The sequence below is a fragment of the Chelonia mydas genome, chromosome 6 (assembly GCF_015237465.2).
Source record: "Chelonia mydas isolate rCheMyd1 chromosome 6, rCheMyd1.pri.v2, whole genome shotgun sequence".
Classification (NCBI taxonomy): domain Eukaryota; kingdom Metazoa; phylum Chordata; order Testudines; family Cheloniidae; genus Chelonia; species Chelonia mydas.
Window position 1 is genome coordinate 32,716,818 of NC_051246.2, and position 15,431 is coordinate 32,732,248.

At 41.5% G+C, this 15,431-nt stretch overlaps 1 protein-coding gene across 12 annotated transcripts in view; it reads left to right on the top strand.

The window, feature by feature from the left end:
• Window positions 1-15,431, top strand: part of PLEKHA7 (pleckstrin homology domain containing A7) — a 292,737-nt gene that overhangs the window by 253,589 nt on the left and 23,717 nt on the right. For all 12 annotated transcript variants that reach the window (XM_043548878.1, XM_043548879.1, XM_043548884.1 and 9 more), the window contains 4 exons: window positions 680-748; window positions 930-1,010; window positions 3,189-3,338; window positions 5,312-5,413. In XM_043548878.1, coding sequence (XP_043404813.1) covers window positions 680-748; window positions 930-1,010; window positions 3,189-3,338; window positions 5,312-5,413 — 402 coding nt within the window. The remainder of the gene's footprint in view (window positions 1-679; window positions 749-929; window positions 1,011-3,188; window positions 3,339-5,311; window positions 5,414-15,431) is intronic.

The window sequence follows — 15,431 nt, forward strand, 5'->3', positions numbered from 1 at the left end:
TCAAGGCCCTTTCACCAATATCACCACAGTCCCCCATGCTCCCACCTATTTACAGTGTTTGCCAAGTTTTAGGCACTCTCAGCAGGACTTGAGGGGAACAGAGGTCTCCCTAGTCTGAAACCTCTGTGTATTTAACCCCAGCTAGCCCTGTTCCTCTCTTCTCCCCTCTTGCTCCTCTTTTCTTGCACTTCCTTCCTGTGCCTTCTTTAAGCCCTGGGCTGATTGGCCAGTTGAGTTCATTAACTACAATCAGCTTCTCCTGGGGCACTAATTAGCCTCTAAGTGATCAGAGTGCAGGCTCCCCTGCTCGGTATCTGCACTCTATCACATCATTAAATAGCCTAATTTAACTAGTTGGTAATCCTTTGGAATTAGATATTGATGTACCATTGTCATATTTCAAATATTTGATATGGCATGCTTTTTGTAATAATTCTAGAGTTGTACATTTTCTTTTCATGAAGAAAATAATATTGATGTTACTTTTATACAAGTTCTACAAGTTATCTAAAATTTCTTATATTTCAAAGGATAAGCCCTTTAACATTTATTTTTAGTGTCCGTAAATCATATAGTGTGTTGGCTAGAGCATATAACAAAACTTTTTCTTTATCACTGAAGCATAATTTATTTCACTTTGCCACCAGTCTAATATATCGTTAAACCTTATTCTTTTTAGGTGACAGGGCGTGATATACTAAAAGAACGAAGTACAAAACCTGTCAAGATTGCAGAAAGTGATATTGATGTAAGTATCAAACATCAATTCAAAACCCTGTCAAATATAGTTACTTTAGCGTTTAGCTGTTTCTGTTACACTATAATTGTTCTCATTCTGATCCAAATGAAAACGAAAATCGTGCTACGGAAGAAGGGTTTCTTTCTTTTTTTTTTAAATCTAACTTAAATATATATGGTTTTATTGGTAGGTCAAGCTAAGCGTTTTCTGTGAACAGGACGGGATTCTACAGGACTTGGAAGACAAAATAAGATCCCTTAAGGAAAATAAGGTAAATACAATTGAAAATTTTATATGTTAATAATGATAATAATAATAAATACATTCTCTTGGACAAACCTTAACGTTTCTTATTCAAGCTTTTGGGACTCCAAACCAAGCATTAGATTATTGTAATGTACCAATATTGTAATAATTCACTTTGGACAATATATACAACTCTTTTATTAAAGAATGAAAATGGTATGTTTTGAGTATTAGAGATGAGTAATGTATTTGGAAAATATAGTTTTAAAAAAGTTTCAATAATGCATATTTTAAAACTACTCACATTTATTTTTATGTGCCCTCTATTACAAATTTTGATGAATGCACATTTTCAGAATAGTTTTGTTTTTCTTTTTAAGTTGACGATGGCACGGGGCTGGGTCAAGGAAAGGGCTCAATCTCTATCATTTTTTTTAACACAGTTATAAGATTTAAAAAAAAGTCTCACCAGAGAGGCAACTGTGTTATCACAGTTAGCAACGTTTTAAAACTTGTGCTAACAAGAACTATATTTAAATACCATTGTAGGTAATATGATTGCACTAGCATTATGCAAAAGGCTATAACAAAGGGGGCGGAGGGGAGCAGATCTTGAGTTGTTTCAATGTAGCTAAGCCAATTTACAACAGTTGAGGTTCTAGCTCCAAAGGTCTCAACCAAACTTGCAGTAACTTCTTTGACCTATTTGCTGCTAGGACCTTCTTACTCCTCCTCCCAATCTTCTTCCTTCCTTCTGTTTCTATCCCATTTAGAATTCACATAGTGAACTGTCATAAATATAAAGGGAAGGGTAACCACCTTTCTGTATACAGTGCTATAAAATCCCTCCTGGCCAGAGGAAAACTCTTTCACCTGTAAAGGGTCAAGAAGCTAAGGTAACCTCGCTGGCACCTGACCCAAAATGACCAACGAGATGACAAGATACTTTCAAATCTGGAGTGGGGGGGGAGATCGGGGGGGACGACAAAGGGTTCTGTCTGTCTGTATGATGCTTTTGCCGGGAACAGGTCAAAAATGCAAGCCTTCCAACTCCTGTTAAGTTAGTACGTAATAGAAAATGCGTTAGATTTTCTTTTGTTTAATGGCTGGTAAAATAAGCTGTGCTGGAGGGAATGTATATTCCTGTTTTTGTGTCTTTTTGTAACTTAAGGTTTTGCCTAGAAGGATTCTCTATGTTTTGAATCTGATTATCCTCTAAGGTATTTACCATCCTAATTTTACAGAGGTGATTCTTTTACCTTTTCTTTAATTCAAATTCTTCTTTTAAGAACCTGATTGATTTTTCTTTGTTCTTAAGATCCAAGGGTTTGGGTCTGTGTTCACCTGTACCAATTGATGAGGATTATTATCAAGCCTTCCCCCAGAAAGGGGGTGTAGGGCTTGGGGGGATATTTTGGGGGAAGATGTCTCCAAGTGGCTCTTCCCCGGTTCTTTGTTTAAAACTCTTGGTGGTGGCAGCATACTGTTCAAGGATAAGGCAAAAGTTTGTACCTTGGGGAAGTTTTTAACCTAAACTGGTAAGAATAAGCTTAGGGGGTCTTTCATGCAGGTCTCCACATCTGTATCCTAGAGTTCAGACTGGGGAAGGAACCTTGACATAAACATTAACAAAAGGACCTTTTCTTCCCTTCTCTTCCTTTCATTGTGTGTGTATAAAACTAACATTTTACTAGCTGTGAGCCCTACCTACATACTCTACATACCCTACCTACATATCTACATACTCTGCTGAAATTAAATGTGCTCATTAAAATTAATGTCTGATTATAGTAGATAAATTAATCTGTACTACAGCTTGGTATTTCTGCCAAAAGGTATGAATAAATTCAGAGGCAGTTTAGAAAAAAATCCTTTCTACCGTTTGCACAGAAATTAAACATGAAAAATTTCACTCCCATTGGTTAATGTTTTTGAAAGGTACAAACACTAAAATGGATTTATAATGGGAATTGTGTTGCAACTTAGTAGTTGCTACTGACTCTTGCTACAGTGATGGCCCAAAGCTTCACACCTTCCAATAATCAGTTTCCTTCTTTGCTCTCTCAGTAAAAGGAAAATCTGTGATCCTAGTGATTTAGAGGAAAGACATGAGAGGTAGACAAGATTTTTCATATTCTCAGTAGTAAATCAGTACAGACCCATACAAATGTAAGTCTATTGCTATTTTCCTTTTTTTCTTTAGGACCAGCTGGAATCTGTCTTGGAGGTTTTGCATAGACAGATGGAACTGTACAAAGACCAACCACAGCATGCAGAAAAAATTTCTTCCCAGCAGAGACTTTTGCAAGAGGACCTCATTCATATTCGGGCTGAAATATCCAAGGCATCCACCGTATGTGTTCATAGAACTTCCAAAAGAAATGCTAAACTAAGCACTAGACTAAAATGAATTACTTTTCAGACATAGGGTTAAATCCTACAAACCAATTTAGATAATGTACAGAATGTGAAAGCAAATCATGCAGATCTGTCTTTTTAATGGAAGTCTTAACTGCAAATCTTTGTTCCAGTCTCCACTGGCTATCCTGATATAAACTAGAGCAGTGGTTTTCAAACTTTTTTTTTGGAGACCCAGTTGAAGAAAATTGTTGATGCCCGCCACCCAATGGAGCTGGGAATGAGGGGTTTGGGGTATGGGAGGGGCTCAGGGCTGGGGCAGAGGGTTGGGGTGCGGGTTGCAGGATGGGCTGGGAATGAGGGGTTCATGGTGTGGGAGGGGGCTCTGGGCTGGGGCAGGGGTGCAGGAGGAGGTCAGGGCTCTGGGCTGGGGATGCAGGCGCTGGGGTGGGGCCGGGGATGAGGGGTTTGTGGTGCAGGAAGGGGTTCCAGATTTTGGGGGGGGCTCAGGGCTGGGGCAGGTGCTTGGTGCGGGGGGTTGGGGTGCAGACTTACCTCCGGTGGCTCCCGGTCAGCAGTGCAACCGGGGTGCAGAGGCAGGCTTCCTGCCTGTCCTGGCACCACGGACCATGCTGCACCCCGGAAGTGGCCAGCAGCAGGTCTGGCTCCTAGGCAGAGGCGTGTAAGCGGCTTCGCTCAACTCTCACCCTCAGACACTGCCCCCTACCCCAGTTCCCATTGCCCGGTTCCTGGCCAATGGGAGTGCAGAGCCGGTGCTAGGGGTGGGGACAGCACGTGAAGCCCCATGGCCCCCCGCCTAAAAGCTGGACCCGCTACTGGCCGCTTCCAGGGTGCAGCACGGTGTCAAAACAGGTAGGCACAAGCCTGCCTTAGCTGGGCAGCACCACTGATGGGACTTTTAACATCCCAATCGGCAGTGCTGACCAGAGTGACCCAGTGCCTGACATGCTGTGACCCAGAAGTGGGTCGCGACCCGAAGTTTGAAAAATGCTGAACTAGATTCCCTGGAACTTTTCTAGGAGAAAAAAGGATTTGGGTCTTACCCTGGAGTATTAGCCAGAATTTTCTCTCTCTTAGTTACCGCGACCTAATAAGAATAAACTTTAATAAAGGCACCACATCAAATTAATGTTATGTTTCATTAATTGGTCACACAAAAAGGGAAATTTTAAACCCACCTACCCACTCTGCACTCAGCCATATAATCCCTAACTCCTACAGCACATGAGGCCAGTTTTTAGAAAACTGCCTCTAAAATTGTACTCATAAGTCTTGTATGTATATGTCAGGTAAATTAAAATGTCTGTCATATACATGCACGTATGCAATGTTTTGTGTCTGCAGACAATGCGCTGTTTTACAGGCTGTGTTGAAAATTTATGTAGAGGTGTGTAAAATCAAATTATCTTCCACTTTTTTGAGTTAGATAGAAGAATGTACAGCTGCAGATGTTAGCCACAATGTAAATGATTTAAGGATTCTCTGTTGGCCCCGACTCAGGGGTGAATTTGTACCAACATTTTAGAACTCTCTTAAAATAGTATGTTCAGTTTTACACATTACAGAAGTAAAGTGAACAGGGTATTGAAATTTAAGTTGTCTTCCTTCAAGAATTCATATCATTGCCTAGATTCCTTTGAACACCTGCTTTGTCATTAAATAACTAATACAGCATTCTGTGTTCGCATATTATCAAAAAATTTCTAACTAAAGATTTTGGACTCTGTCCTGCAAGGTGTGGAGCATTCTGGCCATAACCCAGTAAAGCATTTAGGCTCATATCATTACATTCTGTTCAGAACAGATCATTTTTCTTTTTTCAATGGAACAACCTAATTCTTAAAGTTAAGAACATACTTATTTGTTTAACTGGCTGAAAGATAGAGTGCTGTGTACCTTTTATTGCTTATTTTAGGGTTGCACTGAAACCTTTCTCTTTGCCAACAGGAAATGGAAAATGCTTGGAATGAATATCTGAAATTGGAAAAGGATGTGAACCAGCTGAAGCAAGCCTTACAGGAACAGATGAACGGATCATTTTTTCCTCAGGTGAGTCTGTTTTCAGGTATTAAATTACTGTTGTTGAGATCTTGTCTGAACTCTAAAATGATTTAACTCCTGGGAGGAAGTCTCTAAATGCTTGTTCTGTGTGGGGTATGCTGGCCGTCTTCCCTACCTGCTGCTCCTGCTGGATGTATCCAAAGTCAGCAAACTATACCTCAACATACCTAGCTATCTTGAATGAAACATGTATTTAAGAATCTCATATTAGTTTTAATATTAAATACAGAAACAATCATTTGCTTTTGTCTTTTTGTTTTTAAATTAATTTTGATACAGGAAATTTAAACATGCCATATAAATATAGTCCTTAGCAGGGAGACATGCTTGAAAGACGGGTCTAATGGAGAAGCACTAGACATAGGTTGATATTTGTAACAGGAAAATAATTAGAAGTTCTGCAGAAGTTTCTTCTTGGAGAATTAACCTTTGGTTGAAACCTAGAGTTTGAGATTCTGCTAACAATAATATCGGAGAGTAAAGAGAACTAAACCCAAGAAAAATTCTGTTTCCTAAAATGTCAACATCTATAATTTAGAAGTGGGAAAAAAAAGTTTGAAACGTTACCTGGCAAAAGATATGGGGAAATCCACTGGCAGGGCATTAGTACTAATGCAAACTCTTTGAGAACATACATAAAGGGGGTGGAGGGGTCACCATTAAAAAGTCACCATTTACTAACACCATAGTGTGGTATTTTAAATTTTGGAAGTAACTCCAATCATCTTGTTCATGCAAGGCTATCCTAATCAATGTCCCATGATTCAGGTATTGTATTTACAGCTGCAGGTATTTGAAACTGCTAATAACAGATCCTTGTTATTCCTGAACTTAGGATAAACATCTAGGAAGATATTCATTTGCTATATGTTTAATTCCTAAATGCTGCCGACTCCTGGCATTCTTAACCCTGAAGTTTCCACTAATGCCTGTTTGTATCCTACATTCTTTTGGCTCGTAAAGTGGAAAAATGGTGATAACATAGCAATGAGATGTTTAGCTTTATTTCTAGTGTGGTAAATGTTTTTCATAATTTTGTGTCTGTGCAAATTTGTCAGTATATTATTAGATACTGTCATTTTTACATTAATAACTTTTTAATTTATAAGTCTATGCTGGACTTCCTAGTTTTCCATTTATTTGATCTGTCTTTGTTGATTCATCTATCCACTTTTAAGGGCATCAGTCACAGACGTGCTATTTTCCTTCCTTGTTCTCTGTCATGTTGGGATATTAGTGGATGGTTATCTCTGCAGATCCCTTGTAAATTGAAACAATTGTTTAGAACTTATCAGTGATTGAAAGACATCTGGATTTTAAACCAATTATTTAATTTTGAATCATGCAGAGAAGCGCTATTTTCATATGTCATCTTATTTGCAAAACTCAATGTGTCATGCCAGATTTTTTCTACATACCTGTTGTTTGTAATTATTGCTTTTTATCCTTAGAACAAGGTAAGTTGTTGAGGGTTTTTTTACATTTATCTTTACAAAGCATTATTTTAAACCAAAAAGCAAAACCAACAACAACAATTAAAGTTTTCATTTAAATCCCTGGCTATTTATCTGGATATTTCCTACCAAAAGAAAACAGCAGTTATATTTTAAAATTCTTATCTGGTTACACTGTACGTCTGACCCATTATCAATTAGACTGTTTCTTTTGATTGTTATCAACAAAACCTCTTCTATCAAATTATGCATTTGAGAAGCTTTTTATATTGTATCATCCTTCTTTAAATTCCATTCCCTTGCTTCTAAAGAGGTCATTTCTCAACCTTGATGTCTGGGCAGCTTTGAGTGCCAGAATATTATTAAACTGAAGTCAACTGTATAACATACCATACCAAAGAAACTTCATTAACTTAGAGTTAAAGATGCCCAAATTCACGTCCTATCAACTAAGAAAAAAAACAACAAAAACAAAAAACCCAAGGAAATTAAGACTGCTCATATGTCCATTCAGAATACGCTTCACCAAGGTCACAGTTTCAGTTGTGCATTTGAACATAGTGAGGAACTGGGTTTGTACATTGTAGTTGGTTATACACTCTTCCTGTGCCCTCCTTCCATATCCTAACCCTGTTCCCAATAGTTGGAAAGGACGGGGAGAATTCCATCCTAATTGTTTGAGTTGCTAGTAGTTTGACTATGAAGGCAGCATTTTCCCCGGGGGAGCCTCTACTGGCTCACAGAAGGACCCTTGATCTGATAACTTAGCAGGACTCCCGACTCAGAAGATTAAGATGCCCTGTGTGGCAGGGGGGACATGGATAGAGAGTGGCATTGACATCAACATGGGAAGTGGGTGAAGCAGGGTTTCCTAGTAGCTAGTTCAGTTGTCTAACCTAATTCCCAAGCTGACTTCCTGCTCCCTCCCATTCCATGTTTTTTCTTTATCTTTTATGAACGTGAAATTCTTCTTTCATTCTTGTCTGTCAGGTCAACAGCGACGATGGGGCGGAGTGAAGTCTTTCCATCACTCTCTATCTTGTGCCAGCTCCATGGCTTCATTCATCTTTAATATTTTCATTCTATGTCATTCTTTACCATGTTTATCCAACTCATCTTTGGTCTTCCTCTATTCTGAGTGTCTTGCCCTTAGGTACGTATCGCCATTTATGATATCCTTTCTTGGTCCATTCCTGACATCTGTCCAAACCGTCGCAGTCATCTTTCTGGAACTTTCTGTAACAGCATTATTTCTCCAAAGCTGTTTTCCTGTCTCTTCCTTTTTTATTTTCTGCTGTCTTGAAACTCTCAGTATTCCCTTCCACCAGTTCATATCTGCAGTTAAAATCTTTCATTCATGGCCTTTCTTCATACTCCGGCATTCCGACCTGTACGGCAGTATTAGCATGACAGTTGTCTCACATACGCTGACTTTTGTTTTTAGCCTTCCAAATCTTGCAGAGTTTTCCAAATGCAAAAGCAGCTGGCCCAATTCTTCTTTTTACATCATCTTCACAATTTCCATTCTTCAATACCAGTCCTCCAACGTATACAAATTTTTCCACTTGTTCTAGATCTGTATCTCCAAGTTTGGTATTTACCTTTCTCTTGTCTTCCCATTGCCATAATTTTTGTCTTCTCCATGCTGATCTTCAAGCTGAATTTCCTGTTTTTCCAGTTTACCTTGTCAGTTATTCTTTGTAAATCCTCCTTGATCAATTCTGCAACCTCTGTGGTTGTGTTGTCATTTCCCAGAGCCTTTTTCTTTTTCAAACGTTCTATCAACATCTTTAATACAACTTCTAAGAATTCCAGCATCTCCTCTCCTTTGTTTGTGCTGGGAAGCTTCTCCAGGATCATTTCATCTACTGTGTTGTTCGCATTGTACAGCTCTTCAAAATATTCTTTCCATTATTTTTTCTTCGCTTGTTCGTCCTCAATTATTTGTCTGCGCTTGTCATTCACACCAACATCTCCATTTCATATGTCCCATTCAATTCTCTTACCTTGTGATACAACCAGTGTTCCCTCTAATTTTCCAATACATGTGCGGAATGAATTTTGTTATGCACACTAATATGGAGGTGATGTGTGACACATCACCTTCATATTGGTGCACATAACAAAATTCATGTGGTGGGGGTGGGACCGAGGGATTCGTTGTGTGGGAGGGTGCTCAGAGCTGGGGCAGAGGGTTGGAGTGCACGGGTGTGAGGGCTCCAGCTGGGGGTGTGGGCTCTGGGGTGAGGCCTGAGGCGAGGGGCTCAGGGCTGGGGCAGAGGGTTGGGGTGCGGACTCTGGGTGGGGTCAGGGATGAAGGGCTCAGAGCTGGGGCAGAGAGTTGGGGTGAGGGCTCAGGCAGGGGGTGTGGGCTCTGGGGTGGGGCTGGAGATGAGGAGTTTGGGGTGTAGGAGGGTGCTCCGGGGCTATGGCAGGGAGAGAGGACTCCCCCCAGCTCTCTCTCCCCAAGGCAGCTCCAGGGCTGGGGCCATGGGATAGGTGCCCCTCTCCCAGCTGCAGCAGGGTCAGACCGGGGGCTGGGTTGGGGTCAGGAGAGGGAAGACCAGTCCGCTCACTGGTGCTTCTACCTTAGCAATGACCTTTCATCGCTCACTGAGAACCAATCACAAAGCCTTCTCTCCGGAACCAGGGTATGTGGGCCAGCACAGACCACAAGTCCCAGCATACATTGCGTCCTGGAATGGGAAGGCTGGACCAGCAGAAGGTGCCTGATAGTCTGTGCTTCTTCATGGCTCTAAACCAATCAGAGCCCTCTCCACCATGAGGTGCAAGAATACGAACCAAACGGCGCCCGAGTTGGTGTGAGGATTTGGACCAATTAGCACCTGCCCTGGCTGCGGCAGGTCCAGGCTGGGGCTAGGTTCCGACTGCCCCTCCTCTAGCTGCGGCAGGTCCAAGGCTGAGTTGGGGCCGGGGGAGGGGCGCCCCTTCCCCTGCCACGGCAGGTCCCTGCTGGGCGGGTTTCCTGAGCGCCTGCGTGGCACTAAATAGGCTGCTGAGCAGCCACACAGCTTACAGGGAATTTAGGATACAACCCCATATCACATTCTCATTGTGTATTCTTGTGCTTCCTTACATTGTTTGCGTATTCAATTGTTTCGGTCTCTCTCTGCTCTCTGTTTGATCTCTCTGGTCAGCCTATTGTATTTAGCTCTTAGACTTGTCCTCTTATTTTATTCTCCTTCAGCTTCCTATGCTTGTCATTCAACAGCAGCACTTCATCTATTATCCACCTTGGTTTCTTCATTTTCACCTTGTAGCTCAACACTTGTAATTCTATTTTTAACACTGTTCCATTTCTCTTCAACTCATGTTCCATGTCTCATTTCTTCATTCAGCAGAGACAGAATGTTTTCCTCACAGCTTCTTTGTATTCTTTCCTCATATCTGGTGTGACTGAATGCACCGCTCTATTTATACCCTACACACTATTGTAATAATCCTTGTACAAAAAGTGCCCTTTTGAGATATCATATGAAAACTAATAACTAACTGGTCAATAATATCCTGGTGAAATGTATGTAGCAACATTATATGTTAAATTATGAACATAAGCTGAAGTTATGACTGAAATATGGTTACCAGACAAGTCTGGGGAGTGGATAAACTTGTTTCTCAAAGGCAACGGACAAGCTGATGCCTCTAGCCAGTTCTCAAAGCTGTAAACGTGAAGTACAAAAACACCCCCAAGGGGTATCTCCCTATCTATCTCTCTTTCAACTAAGATGATAAAAGAAGTAGCCATTTGACTTTGGGAAAGATCCTGACCTGAAATTTGGTCAGCCCTGTTTCTGGGAGCATGTGGTAAGTATTTTATCTTGAACCAAGTCAAGTTTGTTAAGTTTTAGCACTAGAAAGTGTTTTTATCTTTATTTCTGTTGTAACCATTTCTGACTTTAGTACCTTGTACTTGTACTCAATTAAAATCTATTCTAAGTATTTAAAGTCGACAAGTCTAAGTTTATTTAAGGCCAGAAGGGACCATCGTGATCATCTATTCCAGAGGTGGGCAAACTACGGTCCGCGGGCCACATCCGGCCCATGGAACCCTCCTGCCCGGCCCCTGAGCTCCTGGCCCGGGAGGCTTGCCTCTGGCCCCTCCTCTGCTATTCCCCCTCCCCCGCAGCCTCAGCTCACTGCGCCACCGGCACAATGCTCTGGGCAGCGGTGCAGCTGCAGAGCCGCGGCCTGACCTGGTGCTCTGTGCTGTGTGGGTGGCGTAGGTGGCTCCATCGGCCGCCTGTCCTGGTGCCACCAGTGCTCCAAGCAATGCGGTAAGGGGGCAGGGAGCCGGGGGGGTTGGATAGAGGGCAGGGGAGGTTGGGGTGGTGGTCAGGGAGAGGGGGTGTGGATGGGGGTTGGGGCGGTCAGAGGGCAGGGAACAGGGGGTTTGAATGAGGAAGGGTTGGATGGAGCGGGAAGTCCGGGGGTGGTCAGGGGAAAGGGAGAGGGTGAATGGGGCAGGAGTCGGGGGTGGGGGGGCGCTGTCAGGGGACAGGGGGGTTGGATGGGGCAGGAGTGCTGGGGTGGGGCTGTCAGGGGGCGAGAAGCAGGGAGGATCAGATAGGGGGCAGGGGCCGGGCCATGCCTGGCTGTTTGTGGAGGCACAGCGTCCCCTAACCGGCCCTCCATACCATTTTGGAAACCCGATGTGGCCCTCAGGCCAAAAAGTTTGCCTGCCCCTGATCTAGACTGACCTCCTGTACACCACAGGCTGGAGAACCCTCACACACGTCCTCCTGTAATAGACCCATAAAGTCTAGCTGAGTTGCTGAAGTTCACAACTCATGATTTAAAAACTTCAAGTTACAGAGAATCCACCATTTACTCTAGTTTAAACGAGCAATTGACCCATGCCACAGGCTGTACAGGAAGGCAAAAAAACCCCAGGGTCTCTGCCAATCTGATGTGGGGAGAAATTCCTTCTGAACCCCAATTATGGAGATCATTGGACCCTGAGCAAGTCAGCAAGACACACCAGTCAGAAATCTGGGAAAGAATTCTGTATAGTAACTCAAAGCCTTCCCCATCTAGAGCCCCATCTCCAGCCTCTGGGAATTTTTGCTACTAAGAGTCGCAGATGGGTCACATGCCATTATAGGCAGTCTCATCATACTCTTCCCTCCATAAACTTATCAAGCTCAGTCTTGAAACAAGTTAGGTATTTTGCCCTACTCTTCCCCTTGGAAGGCTGTTCCAGAATTTTACTCCCCTGATGGTTAGAAACCTTTCTCTAATTTCAAGCCTAAACTTGTTGATGGCCAGTTTATATCCATTTTTTGCATCAAAAATGGCACTTAAATAACTCCTTTCCCTCCCTGTTATTTATCCCTCTGATGTATTTATAGAGAGCCACCATATCTCCTCTTAACCTTCTTTTGGTTAGGCTAAGCAAGCCAAGCTCCTTGAGTTCCTTTCATAAGGTAGGCTTTCCATTCCTCTGATCATCCTAATAGGCCTTCTCTGCACCCTGTTCCAGTCTGAATTGATCTTTCCTAAACTTGGGATACTGGGATACTATTATATTTCAGCCCATTTCTTTTACTTCAATTTTCAAGATCCTCCAGATCTTCTTGTACGATATTCCAGTCCAATCCTGTTTTCACATTGAAATTTCCCATCATCAATAACAAGTCTTGTCCTGAAACTTTTTATATAGTTTCCCGTAGATTGTTATAAAATGCTTCAATTTCTTCCTTGGGAACTGCTTGGGTTCATATACTTGTACTACCATAACTGCCACAGATTTGATTGTATCTCACCTTCAGAATACAAGAAGATACTGAGTTAAATGAAATCAGAGCCTGGCTTGCCTTTAGTTTTCGCATCAACACAGCTCTATTCTGGTGTCCACCATCTTCTCTTCCCGATGTCAATATCCCTATGTTCATCAAAGTAGATCATGCCAGACTAGCCTGTCTGGTGTATCTTTCTTTGACAAGATAACTGAATTTTGTAGGCAAGGGAAGAACGGTAGAGATTTAATATATCTGGATTTTAGTAAAGCATTTGATATGGTCCCACATGGAATATTATTAGTTAAGATGGAGATTAGTACAATAATTGTAAGGTGGGTAAGGAACTGGCTACAGTGAAGAATGAGTTGCACTGAAAGAACTATTGGGCTGGAGGAAGGTTACTAGTGGAGTTCCTCAAGGACTGGTCTTTAGACCAATCTTATTTAATATTTTCATTAATTACCTTGGCAAACAAAGTACAAATGTGCTAATGAAATTTGCTGATGACACAAAGTTGGGGGGCGTTTTCAATACAGTTGAAAATTGGAATATTTTATACAGGAAGACTGTAGTAATAGAAATGAGATGAAATTTAATACTTCAAAATGCAAGGTCATGCACTTAGGGATTAATAAGAAGAATTTCTACTATAAGCTGGGAGAGCCTTAGCTGGAAATGACAGAAGATAAGAAAGACCTCGGTGCATATGGCTATGTCTACACTGCGCATCTTATAGTGGTGTGGCTGTGCCGCTGTAAGGTGCGCTGTGTAGCTGCTTTTTATCGCAGGCAACAAAATAAAACCACCTCCAACAAGGGGCGGTAACTTCGTCGCCAGGAGCGCAGCTCCTGCAGACAAAGCGTTGTCCACACCAGCACTTTTCGCCATTAAAACTTTTGTCATTCGGGGGTGGGGTGTTTTTTTTTTTTGACAAATGGTTTTGGGTGCTCAATTTAAAAATGTTGAAGGGGCCTGACTTTCAGAAAGTGCTGATGTCCAAATCATGGACCTTAATGTTGTTTCAAATTGAAGCACCCAAAATCAAAAGTGATTCTGAAAATCTTCCTCTTCCTGTATGGAGGAATTTAGGCTCCAGAGCAGTTAATCTACCATCTTGTATACTTTTATTTTATTTTTAAAAAGTGGTCCTTATGGAACATTATCAAATATTAATAAAGGCATAGATTTCAAGTTGCTAGAGGGAAGAGTTGATACTGAATGCTAGCATAAAATGTTCATTCATCAGAAGGTTAAGAACTCAAGGGTTCAGGCAGCCTGTTCAAGTGAAATCTTTATTTTAGAGTGGTGATTGATGACGTTTTGCCGAATGGGAGGGACCTGGGTAAGCTGAAATGAACTCAGATGTGGGTTTTTGGTGAGTTTTAGCTTCTCACTTAAGTGTTTATCCTGTAGTTTTATCACTCTAAATTATGCTTCCGTGCTGGAAAATTAAAGGAGATTATTTCTTCAAACCAACTTTTCTTGCCTTGCACATAAAGTATATTTACATCTTCTTTGTAAACATTAATCTTTGACTGCTCATACTTTAAAATATATTCAACTGTTTAACTTTCTAGACCTAGTCTGGTTTCAGAGTAACAGCCGTGTTAGTCTGTATTCACAAAAAGAAAAGGAGTACTTGTGGCACCTTAGAGACTAACCAATTTATTTGCGCATAAGCTTTCGTGAGCTACAGCTCACTTCATCGGATGCTTATGCTCAAATAAATTGGTTAGTCTCTAAGGTGCCACAAGTACTCCTTTTCTTTTAGACCTAGTCTGTTTGCGTCAAGATTTAAGTAATGGGAAGAATCATAGAATCATAGGACTAGAAGGGACCTTGAGAGGTCTTCTAGTCCAGTCCCCTGCACTCAAGGCAGGACTAACTATTATCTAGAAATAACATTAAAAATTCTTCCTTATTCTGTATGCTAATTCAGAACTGATGGAAGATGCATTTTTTGAGTTGGTTCAAAGTTTTTGACTGGTTACCTTTTGATGTGTTCGTGGTAAATCAATCACTCAATATCCTGCAGTGTGATTCTTCTCAGGAAGTTGAAGTGGAACAAGTATGATTGTCTAGTTTGTGTCTTGATAATCTTTCAATAAATGTTCCATCTTCTCCTATGAGTCTACTACTAACAAATAACATTCTCTGTTGTGTGGCTCCTTGGCACTCTACTTTCTGATACATAGCCTGACTGAATATACTTTCCTGGTCCAAGAAAGCAAAGGTGAAGCAATTTATTTCCCTTCACTAGTGCTAGGAGGTTTAGGAGCCAGTAATAAAGTTGTCTTTTCTTCCAAGGCAATGCTATATTATATGGATTAATTAGATGCTATTTTTTGCCCTCATGATGGGTGAGTGCTGTCAGGTTCTTTTGAATGGGCCTCAGGCTTAACTTTCTTAGTGACCCTTCTGCTTCACTAAGTACAGGAAAAATTGCAAATTTAGTTCTACTTCTTAACTTTTTTGTTCAATCATGGAGATGTTCAAGATACTACATCCAGGACATTGCCAGCTTTCTTACAAAGCTGTGAATTGTCATGTCAGTTTCCCCAACCAAAAACAGAAGAGGAGACAGGAAATGGGAGGAAAATAGATGGTCCTGTTATGGTCTAGTGGTAGGTTAGTGGTGGTTGCTGTCTATAAAAGTTATGTTTTCAGAACAAAGTTCAGCAAGGTTTCAGCATGCAACAGGTCCATGCTAGTGTGGCTTTGGTTAAATGAGTTTTAGGCCTTTCCCCATAGGCTGTAATACAGTATAGCGGTGTTTCCCTAATTCTAGAAAGC